Source organism: Olea europaea, chromosome 7 (genome assembly GCF_002742605.1).
Source record: "Olea europaea var. sylvestris chromosome 7, O_europaea_v1, whole genome shotgun sequence".
NCBI classification, from domain to species: domain Eukaryota; kingdom Viridiplantae; phylum Streptophyta; class Magnoliopsida; order Lamiales; family Oleaceae; genus Olea; species Olea europaea.
This window is the reverse complement of record NC_036243.1, coordinates 7,260,480-7,287,776: the sequence shown is the minus strand read 5'-3', so window position 1 is coordinate 7,287,776 and position 27,297 is coordinate 7,260,480. Positions and strand designations below refer to the sequence as shown.

General features: G+C 33.1%; 3 protein-coding genes across 6 annotated transcripts in view; 2 read left to right on the top strand and 1 right to left on the bottom strand.

The window, feature by feature from the left end:
- Positions 1 to 9,223, top strand: part of LOC111396840 (proteasome subunit alpha type-4-like) — a 10,088-nt gene extending 865 nt beyond the window's left edge. For 2 of the 4 annotated variants that reach the window (XM_023023380.1, XM_023023379.1), the window contains exon 2: positions 8,256 to 9,223. In XM_023023380.1, coding sequence (XP_022879148.1) covers positions 8,264 to 9,013 — 750 coding nt within the window. In that variant the 5' untranslated portion in view covers positions 8,256 to 8,263 and the 3' untranslated portion in view covers positions 9,014 to 9,223. Of the gene's footprint in view, positions 1 to 437; positions 452 to 2,031; positions 7,105 to 8,255 lie in introns of those variants that run through there. The other 2 variants (XM_023023381.1, XM_023023378.1) reach the window with 2 other exon arrangements.
- A 1,737-nt stretch (positions 9,224 to 10,960) lies between these two features.
- On the top strand, positions 10,961 to 13,086 carry LOC111396839 (cationic amino acid transporter 5). The gene has a single exon (XM_023023377.1). The coding sequence runs from the start codon at positions 11,118 to 11,120 to the stop codon at positions 12,870 to 12,872; it is 1,755 nt and encodes a 584-aa protein (XP_022879145.1). The 5' UTR covers positions 10,961 to 11,117; the 3' UTR covers positions 12,873 to 13,086.
- On the bottom strand, positions 12,837 to 16,599 carry LOC111396838 (pentatricopeptide repeat-containing protein At4g20090). The gene is made up of 2 exons (XM_023023376.1): positions 14,353 to 16,599; positions 12,837 to 12,921 (listed from the first exon to the last, which is right to left on the bottom strand). The coding sequence occupies exon 1, from the start codon at positions 16,378 to 16,380 to the stop codon at positions 14,365 to 14,367; it is 2,016 nt and encodes a 671-aa protein (XP_022879144.1). The 5' UTR covers positions 16,381 to 16,599; the 3' UTR covers positions 12,837 to 12,921; positions 14,353 to 14,364.
- Positions 16,600 to 27,297: the final 10,698 nt, after the last annotated feature.

Here is a 27,297-nt window from a genome sequence, read left to right as displayed (position 1 = left end):
TTTTCAGTTGTCAGAATTAATTAATTAATTTGAAGCTACATTTTCTTTAGGGTAAAAGTGTTTGTTGGATAGAATGGTTGAATTGCAATTTTGTTTTAGACAATCAGAAGAATAACTTTCTTTCATGTCTCTTTTATTTCCGGTAACGTGACTCATATCATTTACAGCTATAGTCTTAGGTGCCTCTGGAGGATCTATAATATATATAGTTTTACATTTATATTTCCTGTGCTTCACTAATGAGATGTGCGTGTACATAGTTTATGTTATTTTAATTATTTTCATCCAAAAGCTTGAAGTCATTTGTATTGATTCATGCACGGTAAACACTTCATGCAAGATCTGTGTATGATTCATAGCTTATTTGAATATCTAAACAAAGTTCTTTTCTTATTTTCCATGACTATTTTCTTAAACTTTGACCTATTCTGCTTCAGCCTACAACTCACAGGTAATAGGTTCTTGTTTTATTAGATTTATATTTTTTTTTTACTCTCTATTTTAAGGGAGCTCCCCCTCCTCTTATCCGTCTCCTCTTTATGCTGAAAATGTAAGACTGAGGAACCATTTTTAATGATAAGTGATGTAGCATAGGTTAAGAAATTCAGAACTTGTGGAAGTTGAAAGAAAAGCAGTAGAAGAAGTAGAACACATACAGTAGAAGAGGAGGAGGAGGAGGAGGAGAGAAGAAAAGGGAGGATGCCTGCAACACTCCAATTTTCATTTCATTTCCATCAATCTCTGCCATGCAACAGGCTGCATACATATATATAATATACAAACAAAGAGATTGGGCTTGGGCCAGCCCAAAACACTATACAAGCTCAAAGCAAAATAAAAGGCCTGGGCCAATACAAAAACATAAAATAAGCCCAAATAAAATACTAAACTAAATAGTCCAAAGTAGATGTCCTCATCAACTCTTCCGGGGTGGGAAAAAACTTGACTCTGTCGAGAGAATAACTCACAAAATGCTGCAATCAGTTGCCCAACCATAAGTTGAGTGGTTGGACAAACCTCTTCCGACGTCCATATACACGTGTGATAGGTGGTCTGGGCAATGGGAAATCATGCTAACTCCTATAAAGCTCCAACAAGTCAGGATCAAGCTGCTAGAGTGTCTCTCTAGATATCCATGTACAATCAGAGTCAGGTCGGCCTACCCAACGAACAAGAAAGCGCTGAATTTCTCCATTATTAGTCAACATAATCTGTTCATCTAAAATAGCATCAATCTTTTCTTTGGGTATTGTGATAGGGGGTGTTGAAGTAGAGGTAGCAACAGGTTCGGGTTGAGGGTCAACAAATGGGGGTAGAAAAGGATCATCAAAGGGCTTAAAATGACCTTTATAAGCAACTAAATCCTCAACATTAAAAGTAGAGTGGTAGCCAAAATGTGATGGAAGATCAATGACATACGCATTTGAACCAACACGCTTTAAAATTTTAAAAGGACCAGCGCTACGGGTTTGCAATTTGAAAACGGATCCAAATGGACGCCGTTCCGGTCTAATTCGGATCATCACATAATCCCCAATATTAAATTGAAGATGCCGTTTTTGCAAATCACTTCGAAGTTTATATGATGCATTACTTGCCTCTAGTTGTTTATTGATCTCAATATGCAAGTCATGAAGATGTTGTACAAATGTCTCAGCTGACACAGACACATTAGCATGTGGGGACATAGGGATAAGGTCTAAAGGCTTCCTAGGTTTATAACCATAAACAATTTCAAAAGGACTCATGCCTAAAGATCGATTCACAGAACTGTTATATGCAATTTGGGCTATCGGGAGGATTAAATCCTAGTTCCTCAGATTTTCCTGAACTAGACATCTTAATAGGTTATCAAGACTGCGATTAACAACTTCAGTTTGACCATCGATCTGAGGATGATACGTAGTGGAAAATTGCCCAAAAAAATATTATATTTTCTAACATTGTTTTGCAGGTAGGTACCTCTTATTTTTCTGTTGATCGATCCAGTTACTTCAGCGAGCAAAAAAAAGGGAAGTTACTATTTTTATCTATATTTGGTCTATATTACTGTTAATTTAAAATCGCATCAATTAATTTTCTGTTCTGCTATTACATTACTTTTCCTGAAATTACATGATTGGACCATTGTTAAACCCCACTTTTATCCTACTTATTTTACGTGATTAGATTTTGACTGGTAATTTGACCGTCGCTTTGTTATTTTACATCTATCAGCAGTATTAGCTTGCCATATTTGAACTTACTTAATCCCAAACCTTTAGTTTAAATGCTCAAATTGCTATTTTCCGTTACTTGCACTTGTTGTTTATTGATCTCTCCATCGCAAGTCATTTAGCTGGTATTACATTGCATGCAGTCACGTAGTGGTCGTCTAGTCACACCTAGTGCTAGTACATTTACCATGGACCCCTCACAGTTTGATGCACTCACTAAACAATTAGCTCAGCTTGTTACTAGCCAGCAATATTTACAGACTCAAATAGCGGCTGTCCAAATCGAGATGGCTGCTACTCGTGAAGAGAGTAGAGACCTAGTTGCTAGGTTGGACAATTTTGAACAAACCCCTCGTTCGACTGACGTTGATAACTCTAAAGTGTCTCGTAATGTTCACTATTATCATCAACCAGGTGGTCGACAACATCCTCGACGTAAGCAAAGGAATGGAGACCAGAGTCGTGAGCGAGAACGAGGCCATGGCCGTCGCGATTATCATTCTCCTCCACGTCATGACGAGCGTTACTTTAGAAACATCAAATTAGACGCTCCTACTTTTGATGGTTGCTTAGATCATAGAGTTTTTACTCAGTGGATTAGAGACATGGATTGTTTCTTGGCATGGTATGGAGTCCTAGAGGATCGACGTGTCCAATTTGCTAGTTTGAAATTAACTGGCACCGCCCAACTCTTCTGGGAAAGTGTTGAGGATTTCCTTGAGAGGCGTCGTGCACCTCCAGTTGAAAGTTGGGAGGAAATGAAGCGTCGCCTTCAAGAAAAGTATTTGCCCCAATCTTACAGGGGCAACTTGTTGGACCAATCGAATACCCTTACACAGGGAAATTGACCAGTGATTGACTATGTTACTCAATTTGATGAATTTAGAATGCGAGGTTATGTCGTTGAAAATGAGGCAATGACTTTGTGTAGGTTTAGACAGGGCCTAAAAGATGATCTTAGGTGTGAGCTTATACTTCGAGGTGTCACTACCCTTGATCATGCTTATTCTTTAGTCCAAGATTATGAGTTGGTCACTAAGACTCCATATGGACGGCATGTTGACAATCGTCCTTCCGTCTCATCCGTGCCAGCTCCGCCTGTTAAGTCCCTCCTAGGGCCTTCCCCATCCAATGTCCCCCATGTGTTGGAAAATAAGGGTAAAGCTCCCGAAATTTCAAAAACTTCTTCTTGCCAGCAGTGCTTCAATTGTAAAGGCTTTGGTCATATCGCATCTAGATGTCCTAGTCGAGCTTTAGTCATTGAGGAACGAAAGGATGTAGAAGGTGAGTCATTAGAAGATCAAGTCTATGAACCTAAATTTGAAGAGCTTGATAATTTGGATGATATTGAGGGTACCTTGTTAGGTTGCATCCGAACCTTCCCTGTAGATCTAGGTTCTGTGACCTCTGTCCCCGACACCTCGCGGCTAAGTGTTGTACGTTGTACCCTTACTCACCCTAAAGATGCTGATGATTGGCGTCGTCACGTCATTTTTCACACTTATATCAAGATCAATAACAAGGGTTGTAGGGTTGTAAAATTATTGTGGATAGTGGTAGCTGCATTAATGCAGTTTTTGTGGCTACGGTGTCCCATCTTGGATTACAGCCAGTCCCACACCTCAACCTTATAGCGTCTCTTAGGTTGACACTTCTTCTATTGCCGTAAACGAGCGTTGTTTGTTTCCTATCCAGTTTCTTGAATACAAAGATCATATATGGTGCGACGTCATTCCCATGGACGTAGGAACACGTCATTCTTGGTCGACCCTAGTTGTTCGATTTAGATGTCACTATCCATGGTCGGTCAAATTCATGTTCCTTTGTGTTCAATGGGAAGAAGATTCACATTAATCCTTTACCTCCAAAACCTGTTGATTCACAACAGACGATTAGCCCTACAGAATTTGAGCGTACACTCAAAGAGGATTCTGTTGTATTTGCCGTGGTCGTCATGGAAGTTCCATCAGAATCTCCAATATTGACCCCCTGATGAGGTCCAATCAGTTCTTCAAGAGTTTCGAGATGTCTTTCCTGAAGACCTCCCTGATTTATTGCCCCCTTTACGGGACATTCAACATGCTATAGATCTTGTCCCTGGATCGTCTCTTCCAAATTTACCTCGTTATAGAATGAATCCTACTGAGCACGCTGAGCTTCAGAAGCAAGTAGAGGAGCTCCTTCACAAAGGATTTATTCGTAAGAGTCTAAGTCCTTGTACGGTTCCCGCCCTCTTGACTCCTAAGAAAGATGGTTCTTGGAGAATGTGTGTTGATAGTCGTGCCATCAATAAGATCACAGTGAAGTACCGTTTTTCAATCCCTTGGCTTGATGATATGTTGGTTATGATAGTCGGTGCCACGATATTTTCTAAGATTGATTTAAAGAGTGGGTACCACCAAATTAGGATTCGCCCGGATGACGAATGGAAGACTGCCTTTAAAACGAAGGATGGTCTTTATGAGTGGTTGGTCATGCCTTTTGGGCTAACCAATGTCCCGAGTACTTTTATGAGAGTAATGACACAAGCTTTGCGACCATTTATGGGTAAATTTCTCGTTGTCTACTTGATGACATTCTCGTGTACAGTAAAACTAGGGAACAACATAGAGATCATCTCACGCAGGTTTGTTCTACCCTTCGCGCTACAAGCGTGTATGCTAATGTGAAGAAATATTTTTTCTTCACAGATAAAGTTGCGACAGGAGTGTCTGCTGACCCTGTAAAGATTCAGGCTATTGTTGGTTGGCTTGAGCCCAAGACTATACATGACGTTCGGAGTTTTCATGGTTTAGTTACCTTTTATCGTCATTTTATTAAAGGGTTTAGCACGATCATGGCTCCTATTACGAAGTGCGTGAAAAGAGGGAAATTTTATTGGTCGCATGAAGCGGCCAAAGCATTTAAGTTGGTTAAGAGGCGAATGACAGAAGCTCTAGTCATGATTCTTCTCGATTTTTCCTAAGTTTTTGAGGTAGAATGTGATGCCTCTGGGGTAGGGATAGGTGAAGTTTTGAGCCAAGAGCGCCATCCTATTGCTTATTTCAGTGAGAAATTAAATGATGTAAAACGACAGTACTCGACTTATGACAAGGAGTTGTATGTAGTCGTACAAGTTTTACGTTATTAACGTCATTACTTGTTGCCTCAGGAATTTTTTCTTTATTTAGACCATGAGGCACTTCGCTACCTTAATTCCCAAAAGAGGTTGAATGCTAGGCATAATCGTTGGATCGAGTATTTGCAAGCCTACTCTTTTGTTTTGAAGCATAAAAAGGGCAGTGAAAATCAAGCGACGGATGCTTTGAGCCACCGTATTTCACTTTTAACCAATATTAGTGTGAAGGTCATAGGTTTTGAACGACTCAAAGAAGATTATCAGTCATGTCCCGATTTCAAGGACATTTTCCTTGCGTTGCAAAGTGGACAATTGGATGCTACTGATGGTTTTCGTCTAGAGGATGGTTATCTTTTTAGGTCCAATAAATTGTGCATCCCTCGGACTTCAGTACGAGACTTTATAGTTTGGGAAAGTCATGCGGGAGGCTTGGCTGGGCATTTTGGACGTGATAAGACAATCGAAGAGGTTGAACGTCAATTTTATTGGCCTCGTTTGAAGACAGATGTAGCTAAGATTGTTAGTGCTTGTAACACCTATCAGTTGGCCAAACAGAAGAGACAAAATACTGGTCTTTACAAACCTCTTCCCGTCCCTAATTGTCCTTGGCAAGACGTCAGTATGGATTTTGTACTAGGACTCTCACGTACTCCAAAGAAATATGATTCTATTTTTGTTATAGTGGACCGCTTCTCGAAAATGGCCCACTTTATCCCTTGCAGCAAGATTTCAGATGCGTCTAAGGTTGCTAGGCTGTACTTTAATGAGATTGTTAAATTATATGACCTTCCTAAGATCGTTGTGTTGGATAGAGATGTTCGGTTCACTAGCCACTTTTAGAGAACCTTATGGCACATGGTTAGCACTAAGTTGAAATTTTTCACTGCGTATCATCCTCAGATCGATGGTCAAACTGAAGTTGTTAATCGCAGTCCTGGTAACCTATTAAAATGTCTAGTTCAGGAAAATTTGAGGAACTGGGATTTAATCCTCCCGATAGCTCAAATTGCATATAACAGTTCTGTGAATCGATCTTTAGGCATGAGTCATTTTGAAGTTGTTCATAGTTATAAACCTAGGAAGCCTTTAGACCTTATCCCTATATCCCCACATGCTAATGTGTCTGTGTTAGCTGAGGCATTTGTTCAACATGTTCGTGACTTGCATATTGAGATCAATAAACAACTAGAGGCAAGTAATGCATCATATAAATTTCGAGTTGATTTACATAATCATCATGAATTTAATATTGGGGATTATGTGATGATTCGAATTAGACCGGAACGGCGTCCATCTAGATCCGCTTCCAAATTGTAAGCCCGTAACGCTGATCCTTTTGAAATTTTAAAGCGTGTTGGTCCAAATGCATATGCCATTGATCTTCCATCACATTTTGGCTACCACTCTACTTTTAATGTTGAGGATTTAGTTGCTTATAAAAGTCATTTTAAGCCCTATGATGATCCTTTTATATCCCCATTTGTTGACCCTCAACCCGAACTTGTTGCTACCCCTACTTCAACCCCCCTATCACAATACCTAAAGAAAAGATTGATGCTATTTTAGATGAACAGATTATGTTGACTAATAATGGAGAAATTTAGCTCTTTCTTGTTCGTTGGGTAGGCCGACCCGACTCTGATTGTACATGGATATCTAGAGAGAGACTCTAACAACTTGATCCTGACTTGTTGGAACTTTATAGGAGTCACAGCATGATCTCCCATTGCCCAGACCACTTTTCACACGTGTATATGGATGTTGTAAGAGGTTTGTCCAACTATTCAGCTTATGGTTGGGCAATTGATTGCAGCCTTTTGTGAGTTATTTTCTTGACGAAGTCGAGTTTTCTCCCACCCCAAGAGAGTTAATGAGGACATCTACTTTGGACTATTTAGTTTAGTATTTTATTTGGGCTTATATTATGTTTATGTATTGGCCCAGGCCTTTTATTTTGCTTTGGACTTGTATAGTGTTTTGGGCTAGCCCAGTCTCTTTGTTTATATATTATATATATGTATGCAGCCTATTGCATGGGCAGAGATTGATGGAAATGAAATGAAAATTGGAGTGTTGCAGGCATCCTCCCTTTTCCACTGCCCCTTCCCTTTTCTTCTCTCCTCCTCCTCCTCTTCTCTTCTTCTACTGTATGTGTTCTACTTCTTCTATTGCTTTTCTTTCAACTTTCACAAGTTCTGAATTTCTTAACCTATGCTACATCAATAAGGAACCTCTTTCCTGTAATTGATCTTTTAGTCAGTGTTTTTCGTAACAAAGACGCTATTTAACCTACTGTAAATTACAATTCCAAAAGATTAATAGTCTCTGCTTAGTTTATTGGCTTGCTTTTAGCTTATCAAGGAAAAATGGAGAAATTCTGAACCTTTTGTCTAAGAAATAATCTTACTGTCAGAGCAAATGTTTCAATGAGTGAAAATAGTACGCTATGCTGATATGTCCATAGCAAGTAAGATTTAGACCTCTTGCTACAAACTATAATGACCTTTCACATGCTCTGTGGGAAGAGGTAAAAGATGTACTTGACTTCCATTACCATTGACTAAGTACTTAAATTGGCATTATTCTATTTTATTCGCGGATTGACCCATGTTTTTATTGCACATTCCAGGGAGCCTAAGACCCATTCTGTGGGTCAATTTATGAGCTCTCTTAAGTTGCATTAAAGGATTTCTGTACGATGAAAATTGCCAGTAATGATGGTCAACAAAATGTTTATTTTTTATGGATTCTGGTGATCAAATAAATTGTTGTTCGAACTTTATCAATGATGATCATTCGGATTTCTGGCATCCATCTTATTGCATACCTTAAATTTACTTTATCGCTTTCTTTGGAATATGAATGCTCATGGTCAATTTAGCTATGACGCTGATCTAATCATTGAAATATAATCACTGCAGAATACAGAATGTCTCGGAGGTATGACAGTCGTACTACAATCTTCTCTCCTGAAGGTCGTCTCTATCAGGTAGAATATGCGATGGAGGCCATTGGGAATGCGGGGAGTGCCATAGGAATATTGTCTAAAGATGGGGTTGTGTTGGTTGGTGAAAAGAAAGTGACTTCCAAGCTTCTACAGACCTCGGCATCGACGGAGAAGATGTACAAGATTGATGACCATGTCGCGTGTGCTGTGGCTGGAATTATGTCTGATGCCAACATCCTTATTAACACTGCCAGAGTCCAAGCTCAGCGATATACCTATGCTTACCAAGAACCAATGCCAGTTGAACAACTTGTTCAGTCTTTGTGCGACACCAAGCAAGGCTACACTCAGTTTGGTGGGCTCCGTCCATTTGGTGTCTCTTTCCTTTTTGCAGGCTGGGATAAAAATTATGGGTTCCAGCTCTACATGAGCGACCCAAGTGGAAATTACAGTGGTTGGAAGGCTGCAGCAATTGGATCAAACAATCAGGCAGCTCAATCAATGCTTAAGCAGGACTACAAGGATGAAATCACGAGGGAAGAGGCCGTTCAGCTTGCTCTTAAGGTACTCAGTAAGACAATGGACAGCACTAGTCTTACTTCAGAGAAACTCGAATTGGCTGAGGTCTTCCTTTCTAATGGAAAAGTGAAGTATCAGGTCTGCTCACCAGGGACCTTGAGTAAGTTGTTAGTGAAGTTTGGAGTGACCCAACCTGCTGCCGATGCCTCTTAATATCTGTATTCTCCTTTGTTTTCAAGAACCGTTTTACTGCTGCTTTTAGTTATGTTTTCATTTTATGACTTCCAAGAATTATATAATGACTTGATGCTGTATTACAATTGCTTCTCATTTTCAACCTTGTCTGGTTGGTTCTGGAAATGTCAGATTACTAGATTTTAATTTTTATGCCATAGTGAAAAACAAGACATTTTCGTTTCAAAACCATCAATTTCTGCAGGATGTTTTTGGTTCTTGGCTATGTCAGTAATTGCTTTAAAGCATGAATGGTAACTTGAGCATATTAACTTGATGTATATCCATAAATGAGACCACAGGGTTAATCTGAAAATCAACCAGGTATTTTATTTTTTTCCTGATAACGCGGGAACCTGCAGCTGCTATCCTTTTGGTGTGTACTGGGTAAACCCTAAAAATCAACTAGGTATTTTTGAATATCAAAACGATAGTCCCTCAAAATAATGCTTCTTGACTATACCCCGGATGAACATGTGCATAGAATAGATCTTGATATTATGTCTACTTCTGAAAATAGGATATAGAAAGTTACAAAATTGAAGTCAAACATTGTTTGAGTGTTGCCTTACTGCTAACCCATACCATTCAATGGAAAAGTCCAAGAGAGGCTGCTATCGACCATCAAGATGCCTTTCGGCTGTCCCGTTTGACATTAAATATGAAATAGCATGCCAGTTGATAAACCAACTCTTATCGAAGACTTTAACACAAAAAATAAAAATTTATGATCCCACCACGATAAGAGATTCAGCTGTCCAAATCTCAGCAACTTGTTGGTTCTCTCTCACAAATATCTAAAGGCAAAATACAACAAAATGGGGCAAAAAATCTCAATTGTCACTATATTTTCAACATTATTTTTCGACCGTCTTTAACCTTTTAAAAAAAATCTAACAATTAGGGTAACTTCAACATTGTTTTCCACCCATTACTATGTCTACTTTGCAACGTTAACAATTTCAATGATGTGGCAAATGGAATATTTAATTTTTAAATAATTTAGAGTGATGAATGGAAAACAACTTTAAAGTTACAATGATTGCTTAGAAACAAATTTGAAAGAATATTGAAAATTAAGTTTAGTGACTTTGGGGAAACAACTTTCTTTTATTGTAACTATTCAGAAAAAAATTTAAAATTTACAGAAGTGTCCTCAATTAAAATTTTAATAAATTTTAAAATATTACAATTCTAATAAATTTTATAGATTTGAAAAGATTTTTACAAATTCCATCAGACTCTCATCAAATATGTGAGGGTGCCCTCAATTGAGATCATGATGAATTTTAAAAATCTTTCTAAATTTAGGAGCTCTCAATTAAGATATTAGAAATTTTTTAAAATTTAGGTGTCTCCAATTAAGATTTTAATGAAGTTCAACGAAATCGTTTAAAATTTAGGTATTTTTAATAAGTAGTGGATTTAAAAAGATTTGATTAATAGAGGAATTTTAAAATATTTGGATGAATTTCAAGCTTAAAATTACATATAACTAAATTTTTTGAAATTTCACCATACTTTATAAGATTTTTATGAAATTTGTGAACATCTATTCAAATACATAAAATTTATTAGGATTTATAATATTTTAAAATTCATCAAAATCTTAGTTTGAAGACACACTCATTAGTGAAATTTCAAAAGATTTGGTTATATGTATTTTTAAAATTGAAATCCATCCAAATCTTTTAAAATTCCTCTATTAATGAAATCTTTATAAATCCACTAGTTATTAAAGATATCTAGATTTTAAAGATTTCATTGAATTTCATTAAAATCTCAATTGAAGACAGCTAAATTTTAATGAATTTTATTAAAACACATTAAAATCTTGATTGAGAACACCTAAATTTAAAAGAATTTTTAAAATTTATCACAATCTCAATTGATGACACCCCTTAATGACGGGTGACAAAAAACTTTGAAAGTTTACCCCAAGAAAATGATACATATTTCACAGCAAATAATTCCCATCCAATTACTTGAGTAGAGCGATAAGTTATATAACAGGGATCCAACTGGCTAAACAAGGTGACCTAGAGAAAAGAAAAATAGAACAGGAGTGAGCTCAGTTGGAGACATGGCTGAAAAGATTCATCCAAGAAATTATTGGAGATGGAGCAAACAAGATTTCTTCCCGGAAAAATCTTTTGAAGATTGGAGTAACTACCGATCTGCCCTATCACAGACAAGTTCAAGATTCAAGGACCGCCTTGTAAGTAGGTCCGATGATGCACAAGAGCTTGTGGAACTTCGAAAACAGAGCGAGAATGAAATGAAACGTTGCCTTAACTGGTGGGACCTCATCTGGTTTGGATTCGGTGCAGTAATTGGAGCTGGCATCTTTGTACTTACTGGCCAAGAAGCACACAATCACGCAGGCCCAGCCATTGTCTTATCATATGTTGTTTCAGGCATTTCTGCAATGCTCTCTGTTTTCTGCTATACCGAATTTGCAATAGAAATTCCTGTGGCTGGAGGATCATTTGCTTACCTGAGAGTAGAACTAGGAGACCTTGCAGCCTTTATAGCAGCAGGAAATATACTTCTTGAATCAGTTGTCGGAGGTGCAGCGGTCGCTAGAGCTTGGACTTCATACTTCACAAGTCTTTTGAACCGTTCTCCCAACTCATTACGCATACATACAAGTCTCAATGATGGATATAACCTTTTGGATCCGATTGCTGTTGGAGTTCTCGCAATTGCATCAACAATTGCAATGGCCAGTGCAAGGAGAGCTTCCTGCATAAATTGGATTGCATCAGCAGTAAATACTTTGGTGATTTTATTTGTGATAATTGCAGGATTTGCTCATGGCAATGCATCCAATATGAAACCTTATTTGCCTCATGGTGCCCAAGGGGTCTTCCAAGCGGCAGCAATTGTGTACTTTGCCTATGGAGGATTTGACACCATTGCAACCATGGCAGAGGAAACAAGAAATCCATCAAGAGACATACCATTAGGATTGCTAGGGTCGATGTCGTTGATCACTGTGATATATTGCTTGATGGCACTTTCATTGACCATGATGCAGAAGTACACAGATATAGACCCTGATGCAGCTTACCCGGTCGCATTTCAGAGAGTGGGTATGCACTGGGCTAAATACCTGGTTGCCCTTGGAGCTCTCAAGGGGATGACCACAGTTCTTCTGGTAGGAGCTCTTGGGCAGGCACGTTATACTACTCATATTGCACGAGCACACATGATTCCTCCATTTTTTGCACTTGTCCATCCAAGAACAGGAACCCCGATATACGCTACACTGCTAATCACCATTTTGAGTGCCTGTATTGCCTTTTTTTCTAGCTTGGATGTCTTGTCAAGTTTGTTATCTGTGAGCACGCTCTTTATCTTCATGATGATGGCTGTTGCACTTCTGGTGAGAAGGTACTACGTAAGAGGAGTCACTCCAAGAACAAATCTCTTGAAGTTAGTTATTTTTTTATTGCTCATCATTGCATCCTCCATGGGCACTTCTGCTTACTGGGGATTAAACCCTAGTGGATGGATTGGTTACACCATTACTATTCCGCTTTGGTTCGTCGGGACTATGGGGATTGCAGTGCTTTTGCCACAAGAACGAACACCAAAGGTCTGGGGAGTTCCACTTGTTCCATGGTTCCCATCCTTGTCAATTGCAATAAACTTGTTTCTCATGGGATCGTTAGGAGCTCGGACTTTCATAAGATTTGGCATCTGCACAGTTGTAATGTTAGTATACTACATCTTTTTCGGCCTCCATGCTACTTATGACATGGCTCATCAGCAAAACAAAACAGTATCTTCAAAATCTCCAGAAGAAGATGGGGTAGAGCAACCAGGGCCGTAAAACTATCAATATCTTGTTCTCTTTTAACAAATGCTTTTAGTATCTATTTCTGTAATAGCAAGTATAAAGAAATTAGAAATCAAGTGATCTACCAAGCAACAACGATGAGAAAGACCTGAGAGGAAAAATGATAAGACCAAACATCACTCAATAAATGTGCATGTGTAATACACAAGAGAACAAAGAAACTGAAATAAAATTTGAATTTTACTAAGTATATAGTCCAGACAAACATCATTGTGCATGTTCAAGAATTCTCAAGTAACCATTCACCATTTTTTGTTGCAATCCTAGTCCAGCTGTGATACTACATTCTAAAAGCAAATTTTACCGAGGCGCTAAAATATACCTACTTCATGGCTCAAGCTAATTCACTGAGGTATTGTGAAACAAATTTGAATTGACTGCACGTAGAGTGAGGAATTTTACCTTCTAAATAAAATATAGCTGTTTAATGAATTACCAATTATTCAGCCCCATCTCAGGTGAATGAATAAAATTAATGTGAATAAGTTACGCATAGTTGCCAAAGCACGATATAACTAAGCTAAAGAAAAGAGACTGGGTGTCATGGTGAAACCTTTGCTTGCAACATATTACCAAGCTCCTCAAACATTCATCTCAGAAAGAAATTTTTATGTTCTGATATCTTCTTTTTGAAGTATTTCAATCTTCACAACCACTTTAAATCTTGAAAATTCTTCATGACCCCTATAAATTTTCAGCATTATGGCTTCATTAGGTGACAACATTGGCAATGATTCAAAACCAATTTGCTGATCGTACCCCGATGACTCTCAGATAAGAGGGTTAACAAAGTCCGCAGTTCTTTGAAAGAAAAATGTCTTAACAAAATAGTGTAGCATAAATTGCAGTATTGGAAAGGTTAAAATTCATCTCAATATGGTATAAAAAACATGATTTGATACTAACTAGGTACTAGATAACGAAGTAGATGTGAAAACCAACTTTCAAATCACCATTCAAAGAATCAAAATGTAAATAGCCCACTACAAAATCTCTTTCTGAAGAGTCTCTAGAATAATAGCTACAAATTAATAAAATCCCTAATAATCAATCATGTGTGTTCCTAAATCACAGATGATTGTCTTGTTTGCATCAAAATTCTCAGCACAGCACACAATTATATAAAGGTAGGATTACCCCGAAAAGAATGCGTTTCATTTTTCTACAACATGTTCACGTCTAGGAGATGAGTAATGCCACCCAGAAATGCGAATATGGTATAATAATTAAAAACTGCCTGACTCGAAAAGGGGGGAAATTATTCAGCAGCCTTGCAGTTCTCAGTCCTAGAGATTTATGTAGCAGTAGTAAGACCAAAAACATAAAACTTCCATAAACGTTTGAAGTCATAAAAGGAGCCAGCGAATCTATCCCCCATCTTTTAGTGATCATTAGAAAATACATTGCATGACACTTTGGCATGAAAAGAAAGTAATGATCAAAGAAGCCACACCTCTGAAATCAGCTAAAATAATTCATTCCAACAATTGTCAATGGCTGTTTGAATCTTCTTTGGTTTACAAAATCCACGAATAACTTTTTCCCAAGTGGAGGCTTTAGGTTGAAGAAACTTATGAAGCATCACTTCTATAATTTTGGAAGCTGCTGTAACACGATGCCTTTTGTATAACCGTAGCACTAGCTCATCCAGAAACTCACTACCATTTTGTGGCGGATTTAGCTTCTCCTTTAAAGTAGTCAAGAAAATGTTGCATGTAACTGAGTCAGGATCACAACCTTGCTCCAACATGTTATTTAAAAGATCAATGGCACGAGAAAGGCTATCCTGTTTGCACAAAGCATTAAGAAGAATGTTATAGGTAACTACATCGGGTTTGGATCCAGACTCCTTGCATAGCATCTCATTGAATAATTTTAAGCCCTGTTCTACTGACCCAGCGATGCAGAGACCATGAATCATTGAACTATAAGCCACAACATCAGGTGTATGTCCTTTACCAAACATATGCTTCCAAACCATCAGAGCCTCTTTCAGTTTCCCATCCTTGCACAGCCCACTGATAAGTACACTTTGACATACATTGTTATCCATACAATCAATCTCAGCTATCTCTTTCCACACAAGGAGTGCTTTATGACTCTTGCCAGTCTCGAAGAAACCCCTCATGAGGGAACTGTAAGTATAAGCATTTGGTTTGCAACCCACTTTAATCATCTCAGAAAGAACTTCTTCTGCTTCATTTGGCTTTCCTACCCGACATAAGCCATCTATAAGAGCACTATAAACAACTGTATTGGGCTTGCATCCCTTTCCCATCATCTCCTTCCACATTTTCACAGCCTGTTCAGGTTTTCCCATTTTGAACAATCCACTAACTAGGGCTGAGTAAACATATTCGTTCGCATTGTGCCCTTTTTCCTCCATGGCCAACAATACTCGTGCACCATCAACAGCTCTTCCTTGCTTTACAAGTCCATTTATAATAGTCCCATATGTAACATCATTGGGAATGCATTTATTCAACAACATCCTATCCAAAAGACTGGTTGCCTTGTCCAATTTCCCTTTGATACATAACCCATTTATAAGAGTGTTATAAGTCACTTCATTTGGAACACAACCTTTGAGAAACATATTATCCACTAGTTTTGCTGCTCGAACCAAGTCCCCCTTCTTGCAAAGCCCATCGATCAAGATGTTAAATGTAACTGGGCTTGGGAAACACCCTTCTATCTGCATCTCATCCAACAAAGCCACTGCCTCATCAATTCTATCCTCTTTACACAACCCATCCATCAATGTGCAATATGTGTACACATCTGGCACGGACTTCCAAACTGGCATTTCCCTAAACACACGTATAGCTCTATCAACTAATCCTAATTTACACAATGCTTTAACAACTAAATTAAATGTCAATACATTAGGGGAAATATTCTGTGTGCTAACAATTACATAATTATAGAACTCCATTGCACGACTATACAACCCTTCTTGAATTATCACGTTAAGAACCGAGTTAAATGACTTAACCGTTCGTTTACATTGAAATTCATCAACCATTCTACTAAACAGCTCAACTGCCTTTTCTGATAGGTGTGCTTTCCCATAAGCTCTAAACACCACAATAAAATTCTTTTCAATAAAAGCTCTTCTTTCACGTTTCATTCCACTAAAAACCAACTCCAAGGACGTAAAATCCCCAGACTTGGCATAATTCTCGATAAGGGAATAAAATGTGGAGTCACCGCGTCTGTAAGACCCCGACTTTGGGGCATGTCTGAATATTTTATCAGGAATCGGAGGATCTTTTTCAAAATCAAGACCTGAATTTTGTGGCGGCTCAATAATTTTACGGGAAACAGAGGGTACAACAAAAAATTGTGAATTTTGAATATCACGTTCAGTATTAGCGGAGGGTTTCGAAAGAGCTGAAGAATAAGGGCAAGAGTGCGACTTACATGGGATTGAAAAGAGCTTCAAAGTAAAGTGCTTTCTGTTAAATTTGGTGCTGGGCATTCCTGTAATCAATAGAAGTTAAGACTTCGTGCAAAATACTCAACATATTCTCAGAAATTCAAATGGGATTGTAGATAAAGGCATAACTATGGAGGGGGAAAAGTGGAGAGGTCCAGGAAGAATTGAATTCGATCGGGGTTTGGGAACCGGCTAGTGTAAACTGTCTGGGGCAATCCAAGTGCACGTTGGGCTAAGCTTAGAAAACAATAGGTCTCGTATAGGCTTCTCCAACGAATAAAGTAGTGATTTTTTATCTCCAACTTTTTTGGGAAATACATGAAAATAGCCTTTAGAAAAGGGCCACATTTTCAAAATGACCTTTGGTCAATTTTCATACAAAAAATGTCCTCAATTTGGATATTACATAATAAGACACTATAATATAGAAATCCTCTATTTTAGTCCTTAAAATTAAATATTGGTTGAAATTTGATAATTTTGATTAGTAATTTTAATTTGATTTATTTTATTTTTGTTCGCTCTAAATAGTCCCTTCTTATTCGTATCAGAGTAATAGAGATCATGAGAAAACGTATAAAAAATAGATTACTTGAAGAAGTAAAAATCTTTAAATTAACACTTAGATTTTATATAAGTTTAATAAATAACAGATTAACTATTAGAAAATTAAAGAGATATTTAAATTATACATCTTTAAAATAATAATTGATTATTATACACAAATATTTACATCTTGATAAAAGCATAGAGATCATGAAAATTAAAATAAGAAAAATAGATAATTATTGGTGTTTAGAAGAAGAGAGAGGTAGTTATATATTTTTAACACCTATTCATAATAGATTAAAAATAATGACACTAACAATAATTAAAGAGCTTCCTAAAGAAATAAATGAACAAATATTAGAAAAATTAATAATAGAAAAAATAAAGGACATATATACATATGAAAAAATTATTAATATATATGAAGATGAAGAAAATAATTTATATTACAAAGAAAAGTATGAGTGTAAGTGATAATACACATTTAAAATTGAATAAATTATTTATAAAAATGGAAAAAATACAAGATGAGATACAAAATATAATGCTAATACCAGAAAGTATGAGAATATCAAATAATAGACAATTAATAAAATTAAAATGTGAAATATTAAGATTTGAAAGTAGATATTTTATTATAGTAAAAAAAGAATTAGTAGATCTAGATATGGCTGAGAGAAGATTTGAAAAAATAATAGATAAAAAATAATATAAAAGATGCAAATTAACATATAAGTTAGAAATAAAAAAAATTAAGATATCAATAAGTGAATATATGGAATAATTAAAATCATTAATAAAATTTTTAATAAATGATGTACAAGATTTAAGAAATAAAATAAAAGAAATAAGAAACGATATAAATATATTAAAAATTGAAATTAGAGAATTAAAAAAAATTAATGAAGATAAAGATAAAAAAATAGATAAAAAACTTATAGAAGAATAAATGACTCGAATAAGTAAGAAATATATAGAAAAAGAGAATATATTAATAGAAGCAGGAAGTATGGATGATGAATTTAGAAAGAATATATTACCAAAAATATTAGAAGATGAAGAAGAATTTAGAGAAAAATCATTAGGAAAAGTAAAAGTATAAGAAAAAAAGATAAAAATGAATGAAGAATTAGATTTACTAATAGAAAATTTTGATCAATTAAGTTTAATTGATATAAGTGAATACCAAGTTTTAATAAATACTGGAGGAGGACCTAATTCAACAGGAACCTCTAAACAGGAATTACATGATACAGATGAAAGTCATGCACATATATATAATAAATCATATAGACAATTTTATGATAAAGTAAGACATAGACAATCAGCTAAAGGAAATAAATATAGAAATATGTTTGAATTAAATGATAATTATGATAAACCAATTAATCATGGAGGAACAAAACTAGATTTATATTGTAAAATAGATACTAAAAAAGTCTTATTGACTTGGACGAATTCAATGATATTATTCTTTTTATATAATAAAGATGACACATGGGAAAGTATTGAAAAAAGAATAGATTTCTTAATAGCATCATTTGAAGGAAATGTTAGAAATTGATGAGAAGAAATAAGCAATGATATAAAAATATTAATAAAAAGAAATGTACAAATAGAAATAATAAAGTCAGGTAGACAAGGTATAGAAAAATTAGTATAATATATTTCGGATGAATTTTTAGGAGAAAATTGGATAAGAAATTCTGAAGGAGAATCAATAAGAGAAAAACATAATGCTATAATAAAATTAATAAATTTAACAATATGTGATATGTGTAAAATTAAAGAATATACTTGTGAATTTAAAAATTACTATTATATTCAATTTTATAATAATGAAAACCAAGAAGTATACCAAAACATGTATTATAATAAGTTATCAGGTTCATGGGGAATATATTTTAAAATAAAACTTGAAAAATATGTTAAAGATAATATTGGAATATCTAGAACTTTAGATTCAAGAATAAAATTTTTATTTGAAAGACTTGCATATATATGTCAACAAAGACAATTAATAAAAAAATTAGAAAAATTAACTAAAATATGTTGTGAAGATATGAAAACCCCTGTGTAATGAGAATGTAATCCTGAAAGAAGAATTAACAAAAGAAAGTATAAAAATAAAAAAATTTAAAAAATCTAGAAATTTTAACAAAAAATATATAAAATCTAGAAGAAGATATTACAGAATAAAAAATAACTCCTATAATCAAAAGAAAAATAAAAGCCAATGTAAATGTTGGAATTGTGGAGAAATAGATCATATAAGCCCTGATTATGATAAAAAGAAAGTTAGTATATTACAAAAAGAATATTTAGAAATAAAAGATGAATTAAGTGAAATACCATACATTGAAGAATACTATAATTAAGAAGTATATATAAGTGAAACAGAGAATGAATTGGGGTCTGAATAGAGAAATTGAAGAAATAGAAAGTAATAACATAAATATACAAGGATATGAAGGAATAGAAGGATATGTATTAAAAGTCACTTTTGATAATAACAAGTTTAGAAAATTGCAAAAATTATCTTTAGACTTAAAAATAGAAAAATGGGAAGTCTTTGATAGAATTTGGAAAAGAGAAAGAATAATAATAAATGAATATCACAAAATAAAAAAAAAATCATAGATGTAAGAACAATTTATGGGAAACATAAACTAAATCTTTTAACAAAAAATACAGTTGAAAAACTATTAACGAAGATTAGTAAAAAACAAAATGAAAAAATCAAATATGTTTATTTAACAAAAATACAAATAATGTTTAAATCACTATTCAGAGAAGGGATAGCTCGCCCTTAACTATAATTTTACATGATGGAAGAATAATAAATTTAAAAGATAGTCATTTAGGAACAATAGAAAAAAATTTAGCATATCAAAAAATTATGTTTACATGTTATCCAAAATATTGTGTATCATTAAAAGATATAAATTTTAATAAATTTTAGGACTACATTTTAAGTTTCATAGAGATAATATCATACAACTAGGTGATCAAATTATGACTATAGAATATAGAGCTTTATATATATTTACTAATTCTAATTATGGAAATATTTATTTCAATAAACCATATATTGAAGTTCATAAAGAATGTAAAGATATTAGTAAAATAATAGAATCAAATAAACAAATAAGTTTAATTCAAGAAGAATACGAATTTAGCATAACAAAAAATGAACCTAAAATAACAGAATTAAATGAAGAAAAATGTTATAATAATATAATATTTAAGGATGAAAAATTAATTAAAAGATAAAAAAATTTTAAAATACCTAATAAAAATCAGTTAGAAAAAATCAACAAAATAAAAGAAGTAAAACTATATAAGAATGCTGGAAATATGAAAATAGAAGGAGAATATTATAATGGAAGAGAAAATGTAAATGAACCAAATATATTAATAGATACAGGAGCCAGTGAATGTCATATAGCTTCGATTAGAAATAAAAGATTAATAACTCATAAAACTGAGCCATATAAGTATGTAAATTTTGATGGACAGGTACATATTACAGATTTAGAAGTTAACGTACCAATAAAATAGGAGGAATATATCTTTTAGTACCATGTTACATAGGTAAGAGTATGGATATAAACCCCCCATATACTTTTAGGAATGAGTTTTCTAAATGGATTAGAAGATTATAGTATAAAAAGAGAAGGATTATATAATGTTCATAATTGACGAACTATATTATGTAAAAAGAATTAGATGAATAATCAGAAAAGTTTTTCATTAGCTGTGTATGTACAAATTACTATTGTAGAAACAAATATAACAACTTGTGTTTTAATAGATACATGAAGTGATATAACAATATTTAAAAGTTTTTTAATAAAATCATGAAATAATAATAGTAATATAAAAATAATTGGAGTTACAGAAGAATGTACTCAAATAATTAATAGTGTTGATAAAGTTAATATAATTTTTGGAAGTAAACAAGTAATAATAAATAAAATTTATAAATATGATATATTATTAAGAGATGACTCTATACAACAATTTCAATATTATAAATAAAATAATTATATGATAATGCTGCAAATACCTTGTGGACACTTATTAAAAATTCATTGAGAATTTAAATCTTATAGAGTTCAGACAGCCCAACGTGATGATAATTGGCAGAAAAAATCAATTATATACAGTGAAATAAAAAATAAAGGAATATTATATAAAAAAGTTCTAAAAACAAGAATAAAAATGAATATAGAAAAAATCATTGAAAAACTAAAAAAGATGGAGAAAATCCATTATTATTTTGAAAACCACGTCACCCAAAAGCCAAAATAGATTTAACAGAAAAAGTTATAATAAGAGTCAGACCAATGATATATACTATAGAAGATACACAAGAATTTAAAAATCAGATAAAAGAATTTTTAGAACAAAAACTTATTAGACCTACTAATGGACCTCATAGTAGTCCAGCCTTTATGGTTATAAAACATTCTAAACAAGTTAAAGGAAAAGTAATGATGGTTATAAATTATAAAGAATTAAACAAATATACTAAATTTGATGGATATTTTATACCAAATAAGGATGTTTTAATAAACCATGCAAAAAGAAAATGATATTATTCTAAATTTGATTTTAGATCAGGATTTTGGCAAATAAAAATGGAAGAAAATTGTATACAATATACTGCATTTAGCACACCTCAATAAAAATATGAATGGTTAGTTATATCATTTGGTCTAAAAAATGCAACATAAATATATCAAAGAAAGATGGATAATATATTTAAAAGGTTTAATGAATTTCTAATTGTTTATATAGATGATATATTAATATGTTCTAACAGTAAAGAAGAACATAGAAATCATTTAATCCAATTTATTAGTGAATGTAAAAAAGAATGATTTATATTATTTAAAAAGAAATCTATAATAGAAAAACAAGAGATAGGAAGGAATTATATTATTTAAAAAGAAATCTATAATAGAAAAATAAGAGATAGACTTTCTTGGATTATCAATAGATAAAAGAGGTATAAAATTGCAGACTCATATATCCAAAAAGATAGAAAGTTTTTCAGATAAATTAGAATCTAAAGAACAAATACAAAAAATTTTAGGATGTTTNATTTCTAATTGTTTATATAGATGATATATTAATATGTTCTAACAGTAAAGAAGAACATAGAAATCATTTAATCCAATTTATTAGTGAATGTAAAAAAGAATGATTTATATTATTTAAAAAGAAATCTATAATAGAAAAACAAGAGATAGGAAGGAATTATATTATTTAAAAAGAAATCTATAATAGAAAAATAAGAGATAGACTTTCTTGGATTATCAATAGATAAAAGAGGTATAAAATTGCAGACTCATATATCCAAAAAGATAGAAAGTTTTTCAGATAAATTAGAATCTAAAGAACAAATACAAAAAATTTTAGGATGTTTAAATTATGCAGAAGGATTTATTGAAAATCTTTCTAAGAAAAGACATAAAATTCAAGTTTTACTTAGAAAAACAAATACTAAATGATGGAATGAAGAATATACAGAAATAGTTAAATCATTAAAAGAAAAATGCAAAAATTTATCAAAATTAAGATTACCAGATGAAAAAGATAATTTGATTGTTAATACTGATACCTCAGATAAATATTGGGCAGCAATAATAAAAACAAATCTAAATGAAATTTGTAGATATACAAGTAGAATCTTTAACCAAGTAGAAATAAATTATACTACTCATGAGAAAGAATTACTAACAATTATTAGAGGAATAAAAAGTTCTCATTATTTTTATTATCTAAGAAATTTACTGTTGAAATTGATAATTCTTAAGTTGCAAGATTAGTCAGGAATAAACTACCATCAGAACCTCAATACAGAAGGCTCAATGGATGGCAAGCTTATTTAGCATTTTATAATTTTGATATAGTTCATATTAAATGAGTTAAGAATTTTCTTACGGATTTTATCGGTAGAAACATAGAATTTGCTGATAAATAAAAGCAAGGTTATGGAATTATACCAATCTATCATGTATATACAACAAAGGACAGACTTTCTTAAAGAAGAATCTGAAGATATAAACTCTAGAGCAACCCAAATCTCAGAGATGTTCAACTCAAATATAAAAATACTGTTGAATATCACTGCTAAGCATCACAAATATGCCATAGATATACCAAAGAGCTCAAAAATGAGTTTTCCAAACCAATACCAAAGAGGGATAACTGGAAGCAGCAGTGGACCCAGACATGACAACATACCAATTGATAATAAAGCAAATTCCATTTCAGTATCATCAACCAAAAAAGTTATGATATATGGAGATAAAAGAGATACCAAAACAATCAGCATCATTGATCAAGAAGATAAAATCCCTTTAGATCTAAAAGAAGAAAAATATGTCGAAATAGTTAAAATTGCTTATGAAATAAAAATGAGTAATTTATATTTCATCTCTCCATAAAATAATGTTTATCCCAGAATAACAGCCATGGAAAGAGGAGACCCTTCATTTATAAAAAGTATGGCAGACTATGGATTCTTGGATTTGATTTATCCAGGAAAAGATTTGATTGAAATTTCATAGTTGGATGACATATTCATTAAACAAGTATTCAGATTTGCCAAGGAACGGAAAATATATTTGAAATTTTATTCAATAAGTCCAGAATATGATGGAGTTGTTTACTATCCAGTTGACCACATAATCTCAATTGGATATGTTGCAACAAATTTCCAAATAGATGTTACAGAAAATAGTAGAAAAGTTTCAATAGTAACAAAATCATGGATCAGACATAGAAGAGCACTTGAAATTAAAGTTATTTACAACATTGCCAAAAATTTGTTTGATAAAAAATTATCATGATTGTGCCAATATGAAAATTGGATGCTGGTATCCAATAGAGGATATGAAAAATCAGAAATTTTAAAGGACTATATTACAAGATTCGATATACATCAATTTTTAGGATGTCCTACCACTATAAAAGAATCTTGCAAGCTAAGGGAGTGCCCTAACTGCATGTGAAGAAATAAATAAAGAGGACAATAATAGAGCACATTTGACAAAGGTGTATGGAGAACAATAATATAGCTGCATGTGAAGACATTGAAGAAAACGAGCAATAATAGAAAAGGATGTTTTTTTGGATAAAAAGTTGAAACAACATGTGAAGATGTATGCCCAAGTAGGAAAGTAATAGAGTGGCAAGCGTGCCTTTGCTGATGTACTCAATAATATAAGAGAGTCTCATAAACTTGTATAAATAAAGACATTGTCATGGATAGAAATCATCTCATTTTATCTTGAAATCTCGAGTTGTAAGCAATAGTTACTCTTAAAACTATTCCCAGTTTGAAAAACCAGTTTTTCTGGAAATCCCTTTGCACCAAATAGAAGTTTTGTATAAATTTTGATAGAAATAAAAATTCTAATATTTTGATATGAATATGAGTTTCTAAATCTTTATTCCCATAGATTCTTGAAGGATCTAATAAAAAATTTCTTTCTTATTTTAGCAAAAAGAAACTTTTTCTTTAACAGAAGTTTAAAATTTTATTCTTTAGAAATTGATACAGTGAGAGCAAGTGGTTGAAATAGTAACAATTTCATAAAGGCAGGAGGCCGTTGAAGGAAGCAGTTTACAGATTCAGAGCTCGAAGGTCACTCGATTCTAAGAATAAAAGTCCAGATCAAACCTAAGGTAAAATTATTAAACTTTTACTAAAATTAGAATGAATCTTTTTAAGATCTTAAATAATCGTAGGGATTAATCAATAATTATTTGTATGAATAAATGTCAGGATATACAATTGAACGATTAGATAATTTATTAGAAAAAATGTTAGGAAAAATAAAGAATATTATTTCTCAATTAGAAAATATAAATTTACCATTTGAAGAATATAATATTTTAATTAGAAAATATGAAATATATGTTGCATAATATTCTTATTTATTAGATCATAGAATGAATTTATATTCAAATATTCAAAATAGAAGATAAAATGTTTAAAAAATTAGGATATATGTTGCAATATAGAAAGAATCATTTCATTAAAGGTAATATAGACCTTTCAATAAAAAAGAATAGTGATAAGTCAAATAGAAAAATCTCCCAACTTTTTTCCCTATCTGCGTTCCTCGAAATGGTTTGTATCTAAGGCTTAGTTTGATTGAAAGAATAAAATTTGAGTGGAAAAAAAAAGAATTTCAGGGAATTGAATTATTTAGAATTTGTTTTTCTGAAAATTGTCAATTAAAATATGTTTGATTGGTATAATTTTCTATCTGAAAAATGTTGAATTTTTGGATATTTTAGTGTTCATTTAACTTTGTTTTCCATGAAAATCGTTAATTAAAGAGATAGAAGTCATTACAATTGTGGATAGAATTTGTTTCCATTACCAAATTTATTTATTTTTTTGAAAGAAGGTGGAAAACTAATTTCCCACCAAACCAATGAGAATTGGTTTTCCACAAAACCAAGGAAAATGGATCACGTGAGGGGGAGGAAAATGAATTGCAGATAAAAATTTTGCAATCAAATAACGAAAAAAGTGGAAAATGAAAAAAAATTTGATGAAAAATTAATCGAATCAAACAGGCCCTAAAATTTTCGCTAAACTAAAATAAAATGACAAAGTGCACTCAAATTTAAACATTCAACGTAATAGATGAAAAACAAAGTTGGAATGAAAAAGTAAGAGAACAAAAAGAATACCATAATAAAAAGACTTCAAAATCTCCCAACAAATCAATTCTAACAATCCACCGTTGTGTATGTTGGAAAAATAACAGAGTGATGAATTTAAAAAATTAAAACAAGCTTACCAACCTTACCTAAAATTGAATAGCACAACGGCAAAGATTCATGCGTTTATGTTTTTATGACCAAAAATTGTTTCTTGATTTTCATTTCAAATTGTTCTTTGGACTTTTTATCAATATGATCAACTACTGTTTTAGGAAGGCTATTAAGGGAGAAGTGCCATGCCACTTTGTTGGTGGATGATTGATACATACGGGCGCCTCCACGTTGCACTGCGCGTTAACAGCAAGGCTCATTGTCATCTGGGATAGGGGTTGGTGAAGTCCTTATGTCGAGAGGGAGACCTTTAGCATTGGAGAGTCGCAAATTGACGGGAAAGATGGGGATCTTAATACCAACCTATAAGGAAAAATATTTCATAAAGATAACGTAAAATATGCCACAAAGATAATGCAAAATGAAGTGAATGCAAAAAAGTCAATGCAAGAGTTGAATTATTTGTCCTTAAGTAGATTTTGCCCTACAACTGTTCCTACGAATGATAGCAATCAAATCTCAATATACAATGACTATTTTCTTGTGTTAGTAGTACTCCAAAACACAAGTCAGAGAACTAGAAATGGATTTCGTACTCCTTTTTAATGAACGAAAGAGAACCAGAGTTTATGTAGAAATTTGGTAGAGAATGAAGAAAGTAATATTATACTGTAATTGTGTATCATTGGGATAAAGAAATGGACGTCCAAATGGTCCTATTTATAAAGGGAAGAGATTGTAAGTAAAGAGACGCGGCCCAAAACTCAGCAACCTTCGCCAAGGGTCATAGCTTTTCCTGTTGCTCGCTTGTCCTTTTTGCATTGCTCGAGCGTAAAAAATAGAGAGCATGTCGCTAACTTGTTGCTAGAGCGACAGCCTCACCGCTTAAGCGCAAGGCTAGCACTAGGTGAGTGGCGGAATTGGTTGATTTTCCAGCCAATTTTTCTGCTTTCTTCCCAATTTTGTAACGTAATTTATTATTCATCCGGAATTTGTTTTGAGATTCCAAATATATTATGACGATTTACTCGATGAATAGAATAAGTTAGTCTATTCATAATTATAATTTGAGTATCGAATCAAGTTCGAATATTTGGTCGAAATTGACACGAAAGTCACTTTTCCCATAATTTATACTTAGGGTCCGTTTGATTGCAATGATAGAATTTGGGTAGAAAGAAAACGAATTTCAGGGAATTAAATTACCTAAAACTTGTTTTATTGGGAATTGTCAATTCAATGTGTTTGATTAATATAATTTTTCACTTGAAAAATATTATAATTTTGTATCTTTTGGTTTTCATTTGACTTTGCTTTTCATGAAATTTGTTGATTAAAGGGATATAATTTATTATAATTGCGGATAGAATTTGTTTCTATTGAAAAAAAATGAAACCTAGAAATTGATTTTCACCAAAACCATAGGAAATCAATTTTCCACAAATTCATGGAAAATGGGTCACGTGATTTGTTTCCATTGCCAAAAATAAAAAGAAATGAAACTTGGAAATTGATTTCCCACATTGATTTCCCACCAAAACCATAGGAAATCAATTTCCCCAAAATCATGGAAAATGGGTCACGTGGGTGGGGCGAGGGAAAACA